Source organism: Scyliorhinus torazame, chromosome 2 (assembly GCF_047496885.1).
Source record: "Scyliorhinus torazame isolate Kashiwa2021f chromosome 2, sScyTor2.1, whole genome shotgun sequence".
NCBI lineage: Eukaryota > Metazoa > Chordata > Chondrichthyes > Carcharhiniformes > Scyliorhinidae > Scyliorhinus > Scyliorhinus torazame.
Window position 1 is genome coordinate 265570406 of NC_092708.1, and position 23759 is coordinate 265594164.

The 23759-nt window shown below is 48.7% G+C and overlaps 1 protein-coding gene across 1 annotated transcript in view; it reads left to right on the forward strand.

Annotated features, from left to right (window-relative positions):
• LOC140407206 (cytosolic phospholipase A2 zeta-like) overlaps positions 1-23759 on the forward strand; it is a 345625-nt gene that overhangs the window by 188443 nt on the left and 133423 nt on the right. Inside the window, exons 16-17 of the mRNA XM_072494873.1 lie at positions 13329-13507; positions 20378-20491. Coding sequence (XP_072350974.1) covers positions 13329-13507; positions 20378-20491 — 293 coding nt within the window. The remainder of the gene's footprint in view (positions 1-13328; positions 13508-20377; positions 20492-23759) is intronic.

Sequence of the window (23759 nt, forward strand, 5' to 3'; positions counted from 1 at the left end):
TCGCAAACAAGGAAGGCGGTTCAACCTTGAGGGTCGCGAGGCTGCAGATAGTGAGTCGGGGTATTGGGCCGCCGAATTGGAACGTTAGGCTCTGGAGGTTACACTGGAAATCTAACCCTAAGAGAGTGGGAGCGCAGAGTTGGGGAAGGACATGAAGCCTATAATTCATAAACTCCCTCCCTTGCACCGTTAGGTTTGCGATGCAGAACCCTTTGATCTCTACGGAATGGGATCCCGCTGCCAGGAAAATCTTTTGGGTGCTCGGACGAATGGTAAGAAAACAGCGTCTTACCGTATCCGGGTGGATAAAACTTTCAGTGCTCCCAGTCGATCAGGCATGGCGTCTCGTACCCGTTGACCAACACCGTTGTTGTTACCGTTTGGTGCGTCCGGGGCCACGATTGGTCCAGGGTCACCGAAGCCAGTCGTGGTTGTTGCATCACGGCGTTTTCTTCAGACCCCGTGGAGCCGTCTATGCTGGGGTCCTTGGTTATCAGCCAAGATGGCGGCGTCCATGGATCGCACGCGGTCGGGGATCACAAGATGGCGGCGCCCATTCTCCCCCCCCCCCCCCCCCCCCCCCCCCCCCCCTCCCGCGTGGTGACCCAAAATGGTGGCGCCTATAGGCCGCACATGGATCGCTGGGGGGGTTGAGTCTGCTGTTCCCGTTCTCCCCCGGAGATCGCGGCGACCCCCCGGGACTGGCACACCGCTGAGTAATGCCCGTCTTTGCCGTAGCTCTTACAAATGGTGCAGGCGGGAGGGATTCAGATTTCTGGATAACTGGGGCTCTTTCTGGGAAGGTGGGACCTCTACAGACAGGATGGTCTACATCTGAACCTGAGGGACACAAATATCCTGGGGGGGGGGAGATTTGTTAGTGCTCTTTGGGGGGGTTTAAACTAATCCAGCAGGGGCATGGGAACCTGGATTGTAGTTTTAGGGTAAGGGAGAATGAGAGTATAGAGGTCAGGAGCACAGATTTGACGTCGCGGGAGGGGGCCAGTGTTCAGGTAGGTGGTTTGAAGTGTGTCTACTTCAATGCCAGGAGTATACGAAATAAGGTAGGGGAACTGGCAGCATGGGTTGGTACCTGGGACTTCGATGTTGTTGCCATTTCGGAGACATGGACAGAGCAGGGACAGGAATGGATGTTGCAGGTTCCGGGGTTTAGGTGTAAGCTCAGAGAAGGAGGCAAAAGAGGGGGAGGTGTGGCGCTGCTAGTCAAGAGCAGTATTACGGTGGCGGAGAGGATGCTAGATGGGGACTCATCTTCCGAGGTAGTATGGGCTGAGGTTAGAAACAGGAAAGGAGAGGTCACCCTGTTGGGAGTTTTCTATAGGCCTCCAAATAGTTCTAGGGATGTAGAGGAAAGGATGGCGAGGATGATCCTGGATAAGAGCAAAAGTAACAGGGTAGTTATTATGGGAGACTTTAACTTTCCAAATATTGACTGGAAAAGATATAGTTCGAGTACATTAGATGGGTCGTTTTTTGTACAATGTGTGCAGGAGGGTTTCCTGACACAATATGTTGACAGGCCAACAAGAGGCGAGGCCACGTTGGATTTGGTTTTGGGTAATGAACCAGGCCAGGTGTTAGATTTGGAGGTAGGAGAGCACTTTGGGGACAGTGACCACAATTCGGTGACGTTTACGTTAATGATGGAAAGGGATAAGTATACACCGCAGGGCAAGAGTTATAGCTGGGGGAAGGGCAATTATGATGCCATTAGACGTGACTTGGGGGGGATCGGTTGGAGAAGTAGGCTGCAAGTGTTGGGCACACTGGATAAGTGGAGCTTGTTCAAGGAACAGCTACTGCGTGTTCTTGATAAGTACGTACTGGTCAGGCAGGGAGGAAGGCGTAGAGCGAGGGAACCATGGTCTACCAAAGAAGTGGATTCTCTTGTTAAGAGGAAGAAGGAGGCCTATGTGAAGATGAGGTGTGAAGTTTCAGTTGGGGCGATGGCTAGTTACAAGGTAGCGAGGAAGGATCTAAAGAGAGAGCTAAGACGAGCAAGGAGGGGACATGAGAAGTATTTGGCAGGTAGGATCAAGGAAAACCCAAAAGCTTTCTATAGGTATGTCAGGAATAAGCGAATGACTAGGGTAAGAGTAGGGCCAGTCAAGGACAGGGATGGGAAGTTGTGTGTGGAGTCTGAAGAGATAGGCGAGATACTAAATTAATATTTTTCGTCAGTATTCACTCAGGAAAAAGATAATGTTGTAGAGGAGAATGCTGAGACCCAGGCTATTAGAATAGATGGCATTGAGGTACGTAGGGAAGAGGTGTTGGCAATTCTGGACAGGCTGAAAATAGATAAGTCCCCGGGGCCTGATGGGATTTATCCTAGTATTCTCTGGGAGGGCAGGGAAGAGATTGCTGGGCCTTTGGCTTTGATTTTTATGTCATCATTGGCTACAGGAATAGTGCCAGAGGACTGGAGGATAGCAAATGTGGTCCCTTTGTTCAAAAAGGGGAGTAGAGACAACCCCGGCAACTATAGACCGGTGAGCCTCACGTCTGTAGTGGGTAAAGTCTTGGAGGGGATTATAAGAGACAAGATTTATAATCATCTAGATAGGAATAATATGATCAGGGATAGTCAGCATGGCTTTGTGAAGGGTAGGTCATGCCTCACAAACCTTATCGAGTTCTTTGAGAAGGTGACTGAACAGGTAGACGAGGGTAGAGCAGTTGATGTGTATATGGATTTCAGTAAAGCGTTTGATAAGGTTCCCCGCGGTAGGCTATTGCAGAAAATACGGAGGCTGGGGATTGAGGGTGATTTAGAGATGTGGATCAGAAATTGGCTAGCTGAAAGAAGACAGAGGGTGGTGGTTGATGGGAAATGTTCAGAATGGAGTTCAGTTACAAGTGGCGTACCACAAGGATCTGTTCTGGGGCCGTTGCTGTTTGTCATTTTTATCAATGACCTAGAGGAGGGTGCAGAAGGGTGGGTGAGTAAATTTGCAGACGACACTAAAGTCGGTGGTGTTGTCGACAGTGTGGAAGGAAGTAGCAGGTTACAGAGGGACATAGATAAGCTGCAGAGCTGGGCTGAGAGGTGAATGGAGTTTAATGGAGAGAAGTGTGAGGTGATTCACTTTGGAAGGAATAACAGGAATGCGGAATATTTGGCTAATGGTAAAGTTCTTGGAAGTGTGGATGAGCAGAGGGATCTAGGTGTCCATGTACATAGATCCCTGAAAGTTGCCACCCAGGTTGATAGGGTTGTGAAGAAGGCCTATGGAGTGTTGGCCTTTATTGGTAGAGGGATTGAGTTCCGGAGTCATGAGGTCATGTTGCAGCTGTACAAAACTCTGGTACGGCCACATTTGGAGTATTGCGTACAGTTCTGTTCACCGCATTATCGGAAGGACGTGGAGGCTTTGGAGAGGGTGCAGAGGAGATTTACCAGGATGTTGCCTGGTATGGAGGGAAAATCTTATGAGGAAAGGCTGATGGACTTGAGGTTGTTTTCGTTGGAGAGAAGAAGGTTAAGAGGAGACTTAATAGAGGCATACAAAATGATCAGGGGGTTAGATAGGGTGGACAGTGAGAGCCTTCTCCCGCGGATGGAAATGGCTGGCACGAGGGGACATAGCTTTAAACTGAGGGGTAATAGATATAGGACAGAGGTCAGAGGTAGGTTCTTTACGCAAAGAGTGGTGAGGCCGTGGAATGCCCTACCTGCAACAGTAGTGAACTCGCCAACATTGAGGGCATTTAAAAGTTTATTGGATAAGCATATGGATGATAATGGCATAGTGTAGGTTAGATGGCTTTTGTTTCGGTGCAACATCGTGGGCCGAAGGGCCTGTACTGCGCTGTATCGTTCTATGTTCTAAATAGCTGAGCGGGCCGGGCAGCGCTGCCGAGGGTGCTTCGCCTGCCCGCAAAAATAGCAGCGGGGCCCACCGGGATGGTCTGGTGCTCTAGCCCCGCAGGCTTGCGGGGGGGGTGCCGGGGAGTCGGTCGCAACGGGGGTCCACGGAGCCCAAGGGGCTGCCGCCCGGTCGGGGCCCTGGCGCGGGCATTTTGTGAGGCCACGTCGAGGGAGGCCGCAAGGGCCCGTGCCTCTGAGTCCTAACGAGTCTCTCTCTAACCGTCTTTAGCTAATTTGAGAAGAAGTCATACCTGCCACAAAAGCAACCCTGATTAGAAGCTCCGTGTGCTCGTTTGCGCTCACCGACGGGCAGTTGCAGTTCCTTCCCAATATCAACAGTGCGCTGTAGAACTCGTCTAGCGATTCTCCGGGGATTTGCCGTCTTGTCGCGAATTGGTGGCGTGCGTAGACCTGGTTTATGGGCTGAATGTGAGACCATAAGACATAGGAGCGGAAGTAAGGCCATTCGGCCCATCGAGTCCACTCCACCATTCAATCATGGCTGATTTCAACTCCATTTACCCACTCTCTCTCCACAGCCCTTAATTCCTCGAGAAATCAAGAATTTATCAACTTCTGTCTTAAAGACACTCAACGTCCCGGCCTCCACCGCCCTCTGTGGCAATGAATTCCACAGACCCACCACTCTCTGGCTGAAGAAATTTCTCCTCATCTCTGTTCTAAAGTGACTCCCTTTTAATGTAAGACTGTGCCCCCAGGTCCTAGTCTCCCCTGCTAATGGAAACAACTTCCCTACGTCCACCCTATCTAAGCCATGTAGACTCCTTTCAGCACGGTGAGCGCCGTCGGGAAATCCTCTGCGTCTTCGATGAGCGTGTAGTTCTCCGGGCTCACCCTGGAATGCAGGACCTGCATTTTCTGATCTTCCGTGGTCCGGCCGGGGGCCGTTCGAAGGTAACCTTCGAAGCATGCTAGCCAGTGTTTAAACATGGCCGCCGAGTTTGCTGCATGGAGGCTGATTCGCAGACACTCCGGGGCGATCCGGAGCTCCATAGTCTTTTTAAGTCTGCTTAATAAATTGTAGCGCAACAATTACTCAAGTCGAGAAGTCATGAAGTCAATCGAGGCTTTATTAAGCAAGACCTGTTCCCCAGCAGCTCAGTTACAGAATGCGGCTGCTGGGAGAACCCGGGCTCTTTTACTCTGCCTTTCTGGGCGGGGCCAGCAGGCGGCAGATCCACCCGGGACCTGTCTGCCAATAGCCTCTCGGCTTCACAGGTACCGTACTACCCCTAATACATACCACCACAAAAACAAAGATAGTAATATTCATTTGTATGAATGTTAGGAGTTCAAAATATCATGAGTCCAGTAAGGGCTCCTTCAAGCAGGAGGTAAAATTCAGATGGGTCCAGCTATCTGAAAACAGAAGTTGCCAAATTAATTCCAAGTTGGTGGTGATGCAGCATGATAAAATTAGTATACAGATACTTTGTCTGCTCTATAGGTGACAGCAGGAATGTACCAAAAACTTTAAGGAGGTTTAGACAAGACTCTTTGTCCTGCTTTGGTGATGACGGACTGGGTGTTAACAAAGACTGCCCTGGGAGTCCAAGAATGTAACATTAAAACTTTCCAAAGGAAAAAGGAGCTTAGCACACGTGGTGGTGTTGTCCATTGAACATAGAACATAGGAGATTGAGGAGCTGATGCCCTAAGCAGGGTAAATTCCTCTTCCTCGTGTGCCAGGCTTAGCCTGATCCAATTTAAGGTGCTGCATAGAGCACACATAACGGGAGCAAGGTTGAGCAGGTTCTTCGGAGTGGAGGACAAGTGTGGGAGGTGCGGGGGAAGCCTGGCGAACCACACACATATGTTTTGGTTGTGTCCGGCACTGGAGGGGTATTGGAGGGGAGTGACGGGAAGGTCCGGGTCAAGCCAGGCTGGGGGTTAGCTTTATTTGGAGTTGCGGGTGAGCCGGGGGTGCAGGAGGCGAAAGAGGCCGATGTTGTAGCCTTTGCGTCCCTAGTAGCCCGGTGTAGGATTTTACTCATGTGGAAGGAAGCGAAACCCCCCCGGACTGGAGGCCTGGATTAACGATATGGCGGGGTTCATAAAACTGGAGCAGATGAAGTTTGCGCTGAGAGGATCGGCTCAAGGGTTCACCAGGCGGTGGCAACCGTTCCTCGACTACCTAGCGGAACGTTAGAGGGAAGATAGATGACCAGCAGCAGCAACCCGGGGGGGGGGGGGGGGGCGGTAAATTGTTGGGGTTTTTGGAGGGGGCGGGGGGGAGTATTACTTCGTGTTATTTGGTTAGTTTACCATGTTAGTTACACAATGTTATATTGCAGTTATCATGTTACTTGTATTTTTATTTCTTTGATTTGTAAGGGAAAAAATTGTGTTTGAAAACTTTAATAAAATATATATATTTTTAAAAAGAACATAGAACATATGGTGCAGAAGGAGGCCATTCGGCCCATCGAGTCTGCACCGACCCACTTAAGCCCTCACTTCCACCCTACACCCGTACCCAATAACCCCTCCTAACTTTGTTTTGGTTACTAAGGGCAATTTATCATGGCCAATCCACCTAACCTGCACGTCTTTGCACTGTGGGAGGAAACCGGAGCACCCGGAGGAAACCCACGCTGACACGGGGAGGACGTGCAGACTCTGCACAAACAGTGACCCAGCAGGGAATCAAACCTGGTACCCTGGCGCTGTGAAGCCACTGTGCTATCCACTTGTGGTACCCTGCTGCCCACATTGATGAGTCAGTTTCAGATTAACAGTCAGTTTCTGTGTCTCTGGTCCACATGTTCACCTAGGGAGATGAATTATGGCTATTATCACCTTTTTGGGTATAACGGCTTCCTCGCCTTGTTATAATTCGAAGCTGGGGAGACATCATCTACTCCCTTCTTTCATTGATTGTAATATGTCCACACAATGATAGGCATGAGATTCCATAAGGGTTGAGGTTTGTCCTGTAATATTGTAGGAAGTTTCTAGAACTGTAGCCAATATGCAAATCATATGACCTATAGCAGCCATGTTTTTGGTCCAACAAAGTCCATTTTTAAATAAGCTGGAAGTAAGGTTTGATTTAAACAGTTTATTATCTCTTGTATGTTTTGGACATGCCAATTACACTTAGCACTTTAAGTGAGATATCATAAGCTTACCAGGAAATTCAAGCACATTGCATCTCTTGAGACTCTTAGACCTGCTTTCTAAACCACTTCTTTGCCCTCTGTGTTACATGAGAATTCATGTTTTTGCATAACAAGATTTATAATTAAATATTGATTTGATTGATAATTAAAATTGATTTGATTGTCCTGTCCTAAGCAGAGCATGGATAAGACTACCCTTTTCTCAGTGAGGTGCCTTTGAAAAGCTGGAGCTAATAAAACATTTCCTATTAGCTAAAGACTATCTCTGCATTATACTACTTTTATTTCCTGTTGTACTTTCTGGCTTGTATTGGCTCACAATCTGGCAACACCTTATATAAAAATTAGCATATTATTTAACTCTGGAATTGTGAGGGCAATTGGAATATTCCCAACACTGCCTTGGGACTGGGATTCAAACCTGAAATCTTGTGCTGTTGTGACTTAGGGCAGAACTAAGGTATGTTTTCACTCAGAAGCCAACTTGGAGAGATTCTCCTTTTGTGTGGCAGTTTGAAAAGCAACATTATAAAATTATACAGCCTTAAATGACCCCGTCATGCTGTGCCAGTTCTTTGAAAGAACTCTCCAATGTATCCCATTCTCCTATTCTTTCGCCATAGCCCTGCAATTTCTTTATTCCTTTCGGGTAAATATCCAATTTGCTTTGGAAACATACTGACCAGGATTCTCCGTTTGGGAGACTAAGGCTTTGATTCAGCAACCGTGTTGTGCCAGCACAGATCAGCGGGCGCCGAGTGAATAGTGGGATGGGCAAAATCGAGATCACAGCAGACGTGAAACATTTTTGCGGTTCACCTGGCCCCCTTCCGATGGTGAGTTCTGGATCATGCCCAAAAATGGCAAAAATAGCATTAACCTGGGCAGCACGGTGGCGCAGTGGGTTAGCACTGCTGTCTCACGGCGCCGAGGTCCCAGGTTCGATCCCGGCTCTGGGTCGCTGTCCATGTGGAGTTTGCATATTCTCCCCGTGTTTGTGTGGGTTTCGCCCCCACAACCCAAAGATGTGCAGGGTAGGTGGATTGGCCATGCTAAATTGCCCCTTAATTGGTAAAAATGAATTGGGTACTTTAAACTTATAAAAAAAACATTAACCCTAATTTACATTCATTTCAATCTCATTAACAAGATTGAATCATAGAATTTACAGTGCAGAAAGAGGCCATTCTGCCCATCGAGCCTGCACCGGCCCTTGGAAAGAGCACCCTACTGAGGCCCACACCTCCACCCTATCCCTGTAACCCCACCTAACCTTTTTGGGGAGACTAAGGGCAATTTAGCTTGGCCAATCCACCTAACCTGAATACCTTTTAGACTGTGGGAGGAAATTGGAGCACCTGGAGGAAACCCACGCAGACACGGGGAGAACGTGCAGACTCCACACAGACAGTGACCCAAGCCGAGAATCGAACCGTGGGACCCTGGAGCTATGAAGCAACAGCGCTAACCATTGTGCTACCGTGCCACCCCCGCATTGAAGTAGAATGCAGCGGCCTCCCGGGAATTAGCTTACAGCCCAGCGGGAATTCACGCAGGCATCGTCTAGTACTCCTTTTCAAAAACGTGAAGCTGGCACAATGGCTACTGAGGGGAAGCTCTGACTGGGTGTGTGAGGCCCTTCAGGGGGGTTGGGCTTGGTCAAGGGGCTGAAGCATTCCAGGTTGGTAGTTGCCCCTTGTGGGGGGGGGGGGGGGGGGGGGGGGGGGGTGGATGGAGAGATAAAGGACTTTGCGTTTGTCAGGTCTTCAAGTTAAAGATTGTGGAGACCAAACATAGGGGAAAACAAAGCTGCAGCCTGTTTGTCTTACCAAACTCTTCCAGGACAGACCCCTGCTGCAGCTTTGATACTGAAATTCAATTTCATTCCCATAGACTATGAGCAGCCCACTAGCTTCCCAGCTGCAGACTATTGCAAATGAAGAATTAACCTCGTTAGTTGTGAGAGCACCTCACGCTCCTCAACTCTCAAGTGCCTCATCGAGGGCACATCCTCAGAGGATGATTCGTGCATTGCAAGTCCAGCAACCTTTGATGTCTGAACAGTGTGCATGAACTCTAGGAACATCAGCATCATAGAGGCAGCTGCCTCAAATGCTAGAGAGCAGAGCTTCTCCACTGAGGATCCTCTCACGACCAAAGGGTAGTGTGTGGATGAGTGGAAGGTAGCTGAGCACGGCCTCCCTAATGTTCTCGGCAAAGGTCTGGGGTCTAGGAGCTCCTGATGTGGCCAGGGTGAATGTGCAGAGCAAAGTTTGTGAGCACAATGGGCTTTCTGGATAGCACTCTGAAAGAAGGCAGGACAGTCATGGTAAGGGTGGGGGAGGCTTGGGGGAGTTGAGGGTCCCAGGATGGAAGCTCTAAATGATTATTGGACTCTCTCCTCCAATTCCTTCCAGATATAACTTTGTTGGAATTGACCCCACAGAGGCTGCCCTCGCGTTGCTGACCCCACAGAGGCTGCCCTTGCAGTGTCTGTGGGCAGACACTGTAGAAGGCAGCAGCTACAGCACAGGCTGGAGGTGGCACATATGCAGGGGACTGCCGCACACCCTGAAAACACGGCCGCCCATCAGGCTGAGGAGGGACCCAGAAGGGGAGGCCAGCAACGGCCCATGGTGTACAGGCCATTTAACGAGCTGACTGACACCATGTGCCACAGAAGACTGTGTCTCAGCAGAGAGGCAGTGTGTTGTTGCCGACATGGCACCCTGTGGAGGAGGAGGCAAACACCCGTTTCCACTAGCCATGAAGGTCACTGCATCCCTAAACGTCTATGCCATTCTGTCATTCCAGGGCTCGAGCAGGGACCTTTGTGGCATTTCACAACTTCAGCCCAAAGATGCATCTGTGAGGTGACGGAAGATGTTCTATCCCCGGTCATCAGATTATGTCATGTTCGAGCTGAACCAGGCCCACCAACATTCCTGTGGCTGAAGGATTTGCTGCCATTGCTGGGATGCCCAGCTCCGGGGGGCGATCGATGGCACGCGTGTCGCCCAGCGAGCACTGGGGTATCGGGAGAGTTCCCTATATTAACAGGAAGGGGTTCCACTCCTTGAATATTCATATCATGTGCAACCACCTCCGAATCATGCACGTGTTCCCTCTACCCTAGCACCGTTGCATGACAGTTACATCATGCGGCACTCTGAGATCTCCAGTGTCTTCGAGGCCCACCCCAGGGTGACCGGTTGGCTCATGGGGGACAAAGGGATACCAGCTGAGGTCATGACTGATGACACCGATGCCTAGGCCAGAAAAGCGAGGTCCAAGTTGCCACCCGTGCTGGCGCTGAGCATTGCATCAGGTTGTAGTTCTGATGCCTTGACAGCTCTGGCATTGCCTTGCAGTACATCCCCCAGCGGGTCTCCTGCTTTGTGGTGATCTGTTGTGCCCTCCACAATCTGGCATAACAGTGGGGCGACATGCCGGAGGAGAAGCAGGAGGTGGTCGAGGAACATTGGGCCTAATCTGAGGATCCCCCCCATGTGTGAGGTGTAACATGTTTTTAATTGTGAATATTTCACTGTGACAAATTTCCATTCCCCCGGGCTACAGATAGTGACCCCCCCCCCCCTCTCTCCGGCCACCCGAGTGCCCACTCTGTACTCCTCACTCTTGATCTTCTGTGGGCTAGTGCTATGTCTAGGTATGTCCCCAGGATTCACATCAGAGGTAGAGGCAGTCTGCTGCTTTCCGCACCCTATGGTCTTTGGTTCCATTGCCAGATGTCCTCTGGGGGGCCCTGGCCGACCTGGAAGTTCCCCATTGTCTACACCGAGGTGTCAATGCCCGCAACGATGCTCCTCGGTGACTCAGCAGTGTTTCAGCAATGTCCATCTGCATCTGGGATACGTCCTTCAACGACTGGGAAATGATGTCGAGGCCCTCAGCCATGGTCACCATGCTTTGGACGCCACTCGACGCAGACATGCTCCAGGTTTAGCCACTGTGGTCGCAACCCTAGCTCCATTGGCCTTGGTGGTACGCACTGTTAGCATGATCTGCATCCGAAGCCTTTGGGACTCCACCAATCGGCCTTGCAGTCACTGAAACCCCCTCCTGAAGCTCCTGGCGGTGTCCTGTCATTTGCATCAGCACTGGGAGAACCTTGTCCAGAGGCTCAGCATTTAGCTGGGACACAGCTGTGTCCTGGGATCCAGCAGACCTCTGACTGCTGTCTCCCTTGGATGTGCCTGCCTCCAAGTGATGTGCACCAGCAACTGTGTGGTGTTCACCAGATTGTTTCCCAGAAGCATGTTCACCAATGTCACCCACCGAATTGTGTGTCTCTGCGCGGGTGGAAGGTGGGGATAATAGCTGTGACGGCTCACTGGTGGTTTCCTCGGAGCTTTCCTTCGAGGTGAGCTCTTGGATGGGGCAGGGGGTGGTAGGACTCCGGATGGCCCGGCCTCACCAGATGGTGATCCTGCAAGACAATGAACATGTGGTCAATAAGAGGGAAGGATCATTTTGTCTGACGTGAAGAACTCACTTGGGATAGGTCATCTGGGTTACGAGGCAGTGGATCCTGACGTCTCTGGCATAGGCCAACCTCGCTGTCGGTCACAGCTCTTTCCTCGGGCAACCCCACAATTTCCAGGACCCATTCCTCATAGTGGGTGAGGTCTCAAATCTCTGCAATTCCTCCCTCCGTCTTGGCCCTCCCGTTTATTATGTGCTATTTTCTCTTGCAGTGACAAACAGAGTGCATTGTGAACCGCAAGGTTGATGTGCCAGAGGCGTTTATAGCAGGTGTAATTTTTGGGCACCGCACCTGGACATGAAGGTGTTGGGCTGGTAGATGCCATGGGTTTCTGAGGAACAACCACGAAGATCAGAAGTGGGAAGGGTGCAAGGCGTTAGCCAGTCGATTGGGGGGGGGTTTGGAAATTTGAGGAGTGGCTGGCGGAACTGATGCGAGGAGAGAGGTGGTATCCTTGCACCTCGTCTGTCGTCTTCCTGCATTGGATAACAGTCCTGGTCATGCTGCCCACACTGACAGCCGCTGCCACTGCCTCCCAGCCGGTATTCTGACCCTGCTGCTGGTCCTCCGATCTCCTCGGGGAAACAGGGTGTCCTGCATCTCATCCACAGCGTCGGGAAGCCTGACCAGGTCGGCATCGCTAAAGCAAGGAGCAGGTCTGCTGCGCAATGCCATGCTTGTATGTTGACTGGGAGTGAGGGAGCCCTTAAAAGCAGCTCCCCGTTGTTAGCGGTGAGCTGCTACGTCAGGAATTGGGCGAATCAGACGCCGAGGGAGCTTGTAATATCGAGAATCTCGTGGGGGATCATTTTTGGCACTAAGTGCTGTTGAATACTGTCCGCGCGCTCACCAATGCGCCCATTGTGAAACTCCCCGCCAAACTCTCAAAACCAAACATTGACTTGAGTCTGCTGAATCGCGCCGTAAGTGTTTCCACCAGAATTGAATTGCGTGCGATTCACGTTTCAGTTGGGGCGTTATTCGTTCTGCAATTCAGGACATGCAAATAGACATAACTCCTCCGACGCGAATTGAAAGAAATTCTTGGCCCAGAAGGTGGCATAACTGGTGGGGTCGGTATTAGCAATAAAGAATCTGGCAGCTGCTCACGGCACCAAGGACCCGGGTTCGACCCCGGCCCTGGGTCACTGTCTGTGTTGAGTTTGCACATTCTCCCCATGTCTGCGTGGGTCTTACCCCCAGAACCCAAAGATGTGCAGGGTAGGTGGATTGGGCACTCTAAATTGCCCCTTGATTTAAAAATAAAATCTTACAATTCAGAACTGCCCGGAGTGAACCTCAAAAAAAAACCTACTGCATTTTGTTCAAGACCTACTTTGCCAGACATATTCCAGAAGAAAGTGGGCAACACTCTATTCCCCAACACAGCTGCCAGGAGGGCACCAGCCAAACTTCTGGGATCTCGTCTTGCAAACCCCCTCACTCAGCTGTGGCCTGGAACCTCAGCCTTAGGTGGGTGTTGTTCTGGCAGCAGCCACTGCCTCTCTCTGGTGGTGCCGTTCAACATTGTCGCCTCTTGAGTGGTCAGCAGCGCATGGCAGACTGGACCACCTTCCCACAATCCTGCTTCTGAGAAAATGGCCTCAGCTGTTTGATTGGCACATGTTACCAGTGGGCCTTCGCAGACGAAGGTGACACAGGACTCTTGTCAGCTTTTCAGTCGGTGGCTGAGACCACCCAATGCCAGCATAAGATAGTGCGCATCATTTTCATCTTTTATATTTTAAGCTATTTGTGCTTAGTAAGTCCTATTTTGTCCTTGCAGGTTTTAATGCAGAGTATAATATGACTGTAAAGGTTGATGGAGCCTATGAAGAGGAGCAGATCACTAGTCTCAAACCTCTATCAAATCCTGTGTGGAACGAAAACTTTCGCTTCCACATAGGCAAGAACTTGGATCCAAAACTGAAGATTGACTTGATTCAAACCAGCACAGACCTGCAGGTGAGAAACCTGTACACATACAGATTACTTAGTTTAAACCATTGTTTAGGGAAAGTGCAGTTAATCTTTCATGTATTGAACAGGGAGGGCAATTGAACATTGCTGTTGTGCTAATTTATGCAACAATTGAATATGTTTCTGAAGAGAAGTAATTGAATGAGAAGACAGGTTAAGTGGGATTGGTCTGTTTTGAATAAAAGCTGATATATGTTTAGCCTTATGTAATTTCTATGTTTTCATGACCAACTCTTAAAGCTCATCAATCAACAAATTGTAAACTTTATCAAAAGGGAAAAATGACTGATTCACAAACACCAATATGTTGTATTCATAATGGCTGCTGCCGCTTCTTAACCAGTTAGAATGGTTTTGAATGACTTCAGAAAAGTGACTTTCTGAAGTGACCTGCAAGTTCCCCATCTTCCACAATAAAAATGGAAATTTGTAACCACCTCTTACTGCGCCTAAATACCCAATTTATTCTCCCAAAATCTCCAGTCAGTATAGCCAATCCCATTGTCTTGTTTTCAATTCACTCTTGGGTTGGGGACATTAGCATTTATCAATCACTCCTGGATGGTAAGCTGTCTGCTTGAACTATTGTAATGCTTTTCTATTCTTTCACGGGATGTGGCCATCGCTGGCTAACCCTGCATTTGTTGCCCATCCTTGATTCCTCTTGAGAAGGTGGTGGTGAGCTGCCTTCTTGAATCCCTGCAGTCTGAGGTGTAGGTATACCTACAGTGCTGTTAGGGAGGGGTTTTTAGGATTTTGACCCAGCAACAGTGAAGGAATGGCGATATATTTCCAAGTCAAGATGGTGAGCGACTTGGAGGGGAACCTCCAGGTGATGGTGTTCCCATGTGTCAGCTGCCTAGTTTTTCTAGATGGTGAAGGTCATGGGATTGGCAGGTGTCGTCGAAGGAGCCTTGATAAGTTCCTGCAGTGCACCTTGCAGGAGGTACACACAGCTGCCACTATATGCTGGTGATGGAGAGACTGAATATTTAATGTGGTGGATGGGGTACCAATCAAGCGAGAGCTGCTTTGTTCTGGGTGGCTTGGAACTTCTCAAGTGTTGTTGGAGCTACACTCATCCAAGCAAGTGGGGATTATTCCATCACACTCCTGACTTGTGCCTTGTAGATGATGGGGAGTCAGGAGATGAGTTATTCTGCACAGAGTTTCCAGCCTTCGACCTGTTCTTGTATCTGTTGTATTTATGTGGTTGGTCCAGTTCTGGGTCTGGTCAATGGTAACTCCCAGAGTACTGATAGTAGAGGAGATTCTGCGATGGCAATACTATTGAATGTCCTGGGGCAATGGGAAGATTCTCTCTTGTTGGACGTGGTCATTTCCTGACAGTTGTGTGGTGTGAATGTTACTTGCCACTTATCAGCCCGAGCCTGGATATTATCCAGGTCTTGCTGCATTTGGACATGGACTACTTCAGAATTTGGGAGTCACGAATGGTGCTGAACATTGTGCAATCATCCGTGAATATACCCACTTCTGACCTTATGATGGAGGGAAGGTCATTGATGAAGTCGTTTAAGATGGTTGCGCCTTGACAGTACTCTGAAGAACCCCTGCAGTGATGTCCCGAGGCTGAGATGATTGATCTCCAACAATCACAAACATCTTCCTTTGTGCTAGGTATGACTCCAACCTTGTGTAAGGGCTGATTGCTGTTAGTTAGGGAGTTCCAGGATTTTGACCACACAAAGATGAAGGAATGGTGATCGATGACCTGGTCAGGATGTTGTGACCTGGAGGTGGAAATGTTCCCATTCAGCTGTTGCCCTTCAGCTGTGGTTGAGGTCGAGAGTTCAGGAGGTGCTTTCCAAACAGTCGTTGAAGAGTTGCTGGGTGTATATAGTTAGTAATAATAATACCCTGGAGCCAAAATGCACTGTCACCTCACTTGACCCTGGTACCACTGAACTGCCACCACCGAACTTTCCACCCTGGTTGCCTTGTTAGCTGAATTTGTTACCAACAGTTACTGTGCCCCTCTCATTCAAAACTGCAATCATCATCCCAGTCCTAAAAAACAATCTTTGATTCATGCTGCCTACTGTCCAGCTCCAACCTCAGTTTCCTCTCCAATGTCCTTGTGGTCACCCGAATTCCAACCAGTCTTCTCTGGAATCCCTCTCATCATGTTTCTGTTCCTGCCGTGGTACCAAAACAACTTTTATCAAAGTCACAAATTACATCTTATGGGACTATGGCAATGGAAAGGAGTGCGGCAGCATCAAGATAATCATTAACCTTGATGACCAGTTCCCATGAGGCCAAACAATGTCTGTCTGAGATACAAGGGTGACATGTATATTGTCCAGCCATCATTTTCACATAGGGAGTGCCTTTGTTTATGTTGCAGATGTGGAGCTAAAGGCAATTCACTGTGACAAGATTGAGTGAGACTTTATGGAATTGAGGAACCAGAGGGGAGATAATTGGTGGGGGGAGGGTGCTCATTTTGTATAAACATGGGACTTTGCATCACATCAGTTAATCATTCAATACCTGAGATTTGGAGAGGAAAAAATGCCAAATATATTTACAATGGTGAAGATGATAGACAGTGAATGGACACCTGTGCCACCATTGTGCATTACAAACTTCTTAATTTTTCTAACACTACCACTTATCTATGTACAACCCTGACATCCATAGCAGAGGTGGAGACAAATGTCAGATTACTTTGATGGGCACCCTCTGGGGACCCAAGGCCGGAGGCCCTGGCCTGCTACGGATCCCTGCTCTGGGACAGGCACACTTTCCTCTCGACCTGACCTGCTGGAGTTGATAGGGTCATGGGCAGAGGGGACTTGGAGCAGTAGAACAGCCTTGGAGTGTCCTGCGTCGGTACCCCTAGAGTGTCTGCCTGGAGCGTCTCCTTCCTTTAAGTGCCCAAGGGCCTCTCTAAATCCATGAGGAAAAGGGGCACCTGGAGGGAGGCAATGGTGCTCCCTCCCCCTCTTGCCTAGCCACTCCTGGAACGCGCCCATGTCTAAAAACGATGGTGTGTAGGTCCGAGCGCAGATCCGGCAGAAACTGCTGGACGTGGGCCTCCAAGGCAGCTGCCACCCTTCCCATAGAGACTTTGGTGTGCTTGCATGCTGGAGCTACAACATCAGTCAGAAAGTGGACAGACTCCTCCGACCTTCATTCTAGTCTGGTGTTGGCCTCTGACAATTGTGCCTGATGTTCCGCTGCGTGTTTTTGCATCTCCGACATTTCCTGCCGTGCTGAATGCAGGGGCTCATCATTAGACTCGGATTTAGCAGGGACTTGGTCTCCAGCAGTCTTCGAGTGTCCGAGATCGCAGCCTTTTCTGTTGGCCACGGACACTGACCTCCCTGGTGACCTCCCAGGCAGCCGTAGTCAAGTGGGAGGACCCTCTGCTCCTATCCCTTGAAAGAGGATCCCCTGTTGTTCATGGATGGCCTGGAGGAAATTCTCCAGTGGGACCTCGCTGAACCATGGTGCAGGGAGTTTATAAAGCACAACCGTACATTACATTTGGGCCTGCAGTGAGTGATTGTTTGTATGGGTGCCATTTAAATGTGGTACCAGGACCTTCGATCCCATAAGACGAAGAATGGCTGCCCATCCTGAAACGAGTTTCAATTAGCTCCTCATTGGTACATAATTAATGAGCTTTAAAAATGGAAAAATGGGTAGACAAATTAGACCAGCCATCCAGTGGGAATCATGCTGACTTTATCAACCACCACCACATTTAGTCTCCAGAATGCAAGATTCTGCCCTATGTTACACTTCGAGATTTGACATGCAAGCCATGATCCTCACCAATGGAACCACCACTCAGACCCAATACATGTGCAAACTGGAGTCAAACAGGGCTGCGTCATCTCACTGATGCTCTTCTCCATTTTCCCTGCAGCAACACACCACCCCATCATCCTTAAGTTCCCTGCCGGGGTGGAGCTAACCTACCGTACAAGCAGGAAACTGTTCAACCAACGATGCCTCCAGAACCAAGAGCACCCCAACCTCTGTCATCGAGCGTCAGTACACAGAATACGCCTGTGTGCGCGCACACTCAGAGGCTGAGCTACAAACCATTGTCAACGCATTCACCGAGGCATATGAGAGAATGGGCCTCAGACTAAACATGTGGAAAAGAAAGGCTCTCTACCAGCCCATTCCTGCCACTCAAAACTGCTCCCTGACCATCAAGATCCACGGCGAGCCCCTAGACAATGGATCATTTCCCGTATCTCGGGAACCTCTCGGTGCGAGCAGACAATGACGACAAAATCCAGCATCGACTCCAATGTGCAAGTGCAGTCATTGGAGGCCGGAAGAACAGAATGTTTGAAGATTGAGACCTCTGATCCAACATCAAGCTCATGGTCTACAGAGCAGCCATGGTCCCCGCCCCCCTGTATGCAACAGAAACATGGACAATGGACAGCAGACACCTCAAATTCCTGGAGAGATATAACCAATGTTGCCTCCCCAAAATCCTGCAAATCCACTAGCAGGGTGTGCCCACGTGAGCGTCTCCTAGGTCAATATCCCCAGTGTCAAGACACTGGTCACACTCAATCAGCTGTGATGGATGGACTACATTACCCGCATGCCTAACACCAAACTCCGGAAACACATGCTCTACTCCGAGCTCCGCAATAGCAACCAATCACAGTGAGGGCAGAGGAAACGCTACAAGGACACTTTGAAAGCCTCCCTAAATGAATGCAACATTCCCTATTGACACGCGGGAAGCACTTGCCTTAGAACGCACAAGCTGGAGAAAAAGCATTCGTGAAGGCATCAATCACCTTGAGCTTCGCATCGTGGAACACCCAGAGGCCAAGCGTTAACAGCAGAAGGTGAGCGCAAAAACCAGTGTGTCCCTTCCACCTACCTCATCAAACACTACCTGCCAAACCTGTGGCAGAGCCTGCGGATCCAGGATTGGACTATTCAGCCACCGCAGAACCCACCTCCCGGAGTGGAAGCAAGTCATCCCTGACCCTGAGGGACTGCCCAAGAAGATTGAGCTTTGGTCAGATGATCACTTAGTGTGCTGTGCATAGTTCTCATTCTTAATTTACAAAAGGAATATGGAAGCACTGGAGAAGATGCAGAACTAAGGAAAGGCGGAACAGGCTTGGGGATCTTGTTTTTAGAAAGAATGATGGGCAGTTTAACCTCTGAATGGAGCTTTCTTGTAGAGGCAAGGAATATGGCTATGGTACTAATTGAGTCATAGACGTGGAGAGTACAAAGGGAAATACACTTAAACATTATATCAAAATAAATTACATAGAATGTTATTATCAATTGGAATGCACTGCCTGAAATTGTGGTGGGAAGCAAATTCAATTATTAATTTGAAAAGAGAATTGGATAAGTACTTAAAGCAGTAAAATTTGCAAGACTATGTGGAAAGAACAGAGAAGGGGATTAATCGGTTATTTTAAAGAACCAGCACAAACATGGTGGGCTGAGTGGCCTTTGCTGTATTGTTCTATGATTTCATAAGGAATGAAGAGCTCTGTCAATTCTTGTTCACAAATTAAAGCACAGTATTTTGATTTATAGTTCACTTCCCTAGTGGAAGAAGAATAGAGCTCACCTGATATTACGATCCCAAAATGGCTAGTGTACTAATCCAAAACCCCAATATTTTAGTTAAGATTATGCAAAAAGAATGATTCGCTCCAGGAGTGATTGCATGACGAAATAGGACTTTGGTATTTCTAAAACAAAACTTTATTATGAATATAATATTAAACTTTTTAACTTCACACCCAAAAAGAACAGCTTACAATGACCCCTTAACACTACTACTCAATTTCCCGTTAAACAACAAGAAAGTAAACATACAGCTTTCAATCTAAAAATTAGCAGGGCATAAAGTGATCTTGCTTTATAAAACAGATTGGGCTCCTGTTGAAACCTATCCTCAAAAAGCTGGTTCACCTGTGTTTCAGCTTCTTCCTTGTCCCCAGACAAGACTGCTCAGTTTTCCATGTTATTACTCTTTTATAACTATCCTACTGAGAGAATTGTGGACTCGGGGTCAGGCAGATCAGAATTCAGCTCCTCTCTCCCAAAGCGTCTCCAAAACCCCACTGCCTCTGCTTTGCTAGGCTCCACCCAGCAATGACCTCTTCTCTAAAGCTGAAAAACAAACTACTTCTGCAGGCTGCAAAATGACATTAACTCCCCAGCAAGTTCCCAGTCAAACCACACTCCTCTGGCAATTGCACCTGCTGTTTCCAAGAAACAAACAAAACAAAATCCTTTGTAAAAACATGACCACTGCAGTCAAACACACTATAACCCCAGGTTTTTAACCCTTAAAATTATCCCAATATTTAAACGCCAGTATTCCTAAAATCCTCTTTCCGTCACTGATAGCTGATGGAACAAGTATTTGAACCATACGGTGCAGGTCTAATCTCTCTTTATGCCAAGTTATCTAAGACAGTGTGAAATGTTTCAATTACCTCAACACACAGTGGCTGGAGCGAGGAACACCACTTATTGTGATGGAAAGGGACACAGAGGTGAACATCACCTGAGGGCAAGATGGATTGTCCTCCGTTATGTTCCTCCTTCCTGTCTGCCTCCCACTGTCCTCCTCCCCCTCAGCCTGATGATCTTGACTGACCGGACTCTTAAATGAGATACTGACTGTCCGTAGAAGACCACATCAGCAAATGATCAATTGCTTGAGGAAAGTGGGGTGGGACCTTTCTTTAAAACAGTAGTATACGATGGGAATAAAATGTTCCATATAGCAGGAGTGAAGCAGATATACAGTGCACTTGTAGCTTCAACATATGAAAACCCCTTTTAACAACACCTCTCCATTTGTGACAGGATTATTTGCATGTAAAAATGATGAAGGAAACCAGTATAGTAGGCTCAGGATCCGAGTCCCTGTATAAGCTTCCTATTGGACAGAAGGTGGAAGTGGCGTTGCCTCTTAGCAAGGTGAGCAGTGTTTAACGCAATTGGTCAGCTCCTTCTCTTGGGTTAGCTACCAGTAGCATGTTTACTATCTGTTTTGAGTATGAGTGTGCAACTTGTTCGCAACAAAGTAGCATTCTTGCAACACCTACTAGCTCCATAATAGCTTGGCTACTGAAAACCCATTATGAGCTGATGCCACACTCTGTTATGCTGCTGATTTAAAAACAAATGTCCTAATCCAGTTCATCTTGAACTGAAAATATCCTGGCCTCCTTTTGTTTCCGAAAAACAGATGAGGATGCAGTGTTCCATTTCCGCCCCCTGGAGAGGGGGCAGCACGGTAGCATTGTGGATAGCACAATTGCTTCACAGCTCCAGGGTCCCAGGTTCGATTTTGGCTTGGGTCACTGTCTGTGCGGAGTCTGCACACCCTCCCCGTGTGTGCGTGGGTTTCCTCCGGGTGCTCCGGTTTCCTCCCACAGTCCAAAGATGTGCAGGTTAGGTGGATTGGCCATGATAAATTGCCCTTAGTGTCCAAAAGTGTTGTATGGGTTACTGGGTTATGGGGATAGGATGGAGGTGTTGACCTTGGGTAAGGTGCTCTTTCCAAGAGCTGGTGCAGACCCGATGGGCCGAATGGCCTCCTTCTGCACTGTAAATTCTATGATAATCTCTCCCCATCGGTCCAGTCTGATAGTGGTATCTGATTCAGTGATGTTTGTTTAAAATTTATTTTTAAATGCTACAGCTGCTAATGTAAATTCAAAGAGTTGGCACAGGCCATAAGGCTCTATGATTCCAGTGTAGGAAATAGGATTTAGTGCAGGAATGGCTGGTTGCCCAGTGTAGAATATGTCCCTGAGTGAGAGGAACTGTGGAATGTGCACTTCAACACTACAAGGCATAGAAGGTGAAGTGTAGGTATTGGAAGTCAAATAATTGAAAGGTTATCTAATCTTGAGCACAGTGGCCTTGACTTCAGTTTCACATTTGTTGAAAAACTGAATATTGTGCCTTCTGAATCAAAAGTACACTGACCACACTTCCCTGAGTACTTGAGGAAGTGGCTCTAGAAATAGTGGGCGCATTGGTGGTCATTTTCCAGGATTCTATAGACTCTGGAACAGTTCCTGCAGATTGGAGGGTAGCTAATGTAACTCCACTATTTAAAAAGGAAGGTAGAGAGAAAACAGGGAATTATAGACCAGTAAGCCTGACGTCGATAGTGTGGAAAAGTTTAGAATTCATTATCAAAGATCTTATAACAGTGCACTTAGAAAATAGTGGCAGGATCGGCAGGTCAACATGGATTTTTGAAGGGGAATCATGCTTGACAAATCTACTGGAATTCTTCGAGGATGTAACTAATAGAGTTGACGACGGGAAGGCAGTAGATGTGGTATATTTGGACTTTTAGAAGGCTTCTGACAAAGTCCTGCATAAGTTAAAGCACATGGGATTAGGGGTAGTGTACTGAGATGGATACAAAACTGATTGGCAGACGGGAAAGAAAAAGTTGGAATTGATGGGTTATTTTAAAATTGGCATGTTGTGACTAGTGGGGTACAGCAAGGATACACAAGAGATTCACAATATATATTAATGATTTGGATGAGGGGGACAAAATGTAATATCTCCTAATTTGCAGATGGCACCAAGTTGTGTGGGAGGGTAAGCTGTGATGATCTTGCAGAGATCCTTCAGTGTTATTTGGACAAGTTGAATGAGTGGGCAAATGAATGGCAGATGCAGTCTAATTTGGAGAACTGCGAGGTTATCCACTTTGGTAGCAAAAACGAAAAGCAGATTATTATCTGAATCGGCATAAATTAGAAGAGAGGAATGTACAACAAGACATGGATGTCCTTGCACACCAGTCACTGAAGATAAACATGCAGGCACAGTACCGGTAAAGAAGGCAAATGGTATGCTGGCCTTCATTGCGAGAGGATTCGAGTATAGGAGCAGGGATGTCTTTCTGCAATCATCCAGGGCCTTGATGCGGCCATACCTGGAGTATTGTGTGCAGTTTTGGTCTCCATATTCGAGGAAGGATGTTTTTGCTCTAGGGGGAGTGCAGAGAAGATTTACCAGACTGATTCCTGGAATGACAGGAAGGACGGATGAGGAGAGATTGATTTGGTTAGGATTGTATTCGTTGGAATTCAGATGAGGGGGAATCTCGTAGAAACCTATAAAATTCTAAAAGGGCTAGACAGGGTAGATGCAGAAGATGTTCCGAGTGGTGGGTGTGTCCAGAACCAGGGGTCACAGTCTGAGGATACAGGGTAGACCATTTAGGCTAGAGGTGAGGAGAAATTCCTTCACCCAGAGAGTGGTTAGCCTGTGGAATTCGTTACCACAGGAAGTAGTTGAGGCCAAAGCATTGTGGGCAGGATTCTCCGTCAGCCGATGCACACCCGTGCAGTGTTGGCCTGGGTGGCACGTATGGCCGGCACCACCACCTGCTCCTGTTCGAGTTTGAACTCCTCCAACTGCACTTGCAGGTGCTGGATGCTCACCGACATTTCTTCATGCAGTGCCTGGCTCTGTGACTGCATCTCCACAATTGATGGGAGTGTCCGTTCCAGAAGCTCGAAACCCATCTGGATGGCAGCTCGTCCCTAGGGTTGGCCCGCCCTCTCACCATCCTCCCCCTCGGGAGTCCCTACCTCCACCTGATATACCAGAGCATACATGTGTGGTGCACACCAGATAGTTCCCCAGGAGCCTCCTCACTAACGTGTCCAACTGGGGTGAGTGTCTCTGGAATGGTGGAGGGCGGTGGAGACAATTGTGACGGGAAGTCAGTGTCTTCTCCGGACTCGTGTCTCGGGAGGTGGGTCTGGGGCTCCCGCCCGTGTCAGTGTCTTCGCTGGTCGACTCCTGGGGTTGCGGTTGTGTCGCGGACACCAGAAAGGCCAGCCCCATCATGAGCAGCTACTGCAAAACACAAGACAAGACACATGATTGCATTGTGGCCCAGAGGGGAATGGGGGCAGAGCCTTGGGGGTGGTTGGTGCTAGGGACACTGTGCTGCCTGACCGTCCTGAGGTATTTGCGCAGTTCGTTTTGGCACTACTGGCCGGTCCTCGGGGTGTTGCCAACGGCGCTGATGAATTCTGCCACCTGCACCAAGGCTGGCGAATGGCAGCAGCTGGCAGCCTTCTTCCCACCCCTGGGGTACAGGGTTGCCAACTTCCTTCACGGAGTCCAGCAGCATCTTCAGTTCCGCGGTGCCGCTCATCTTGGCTGCTATCTTGTTGGCTGGGATGAGTGTGAAGAGTGA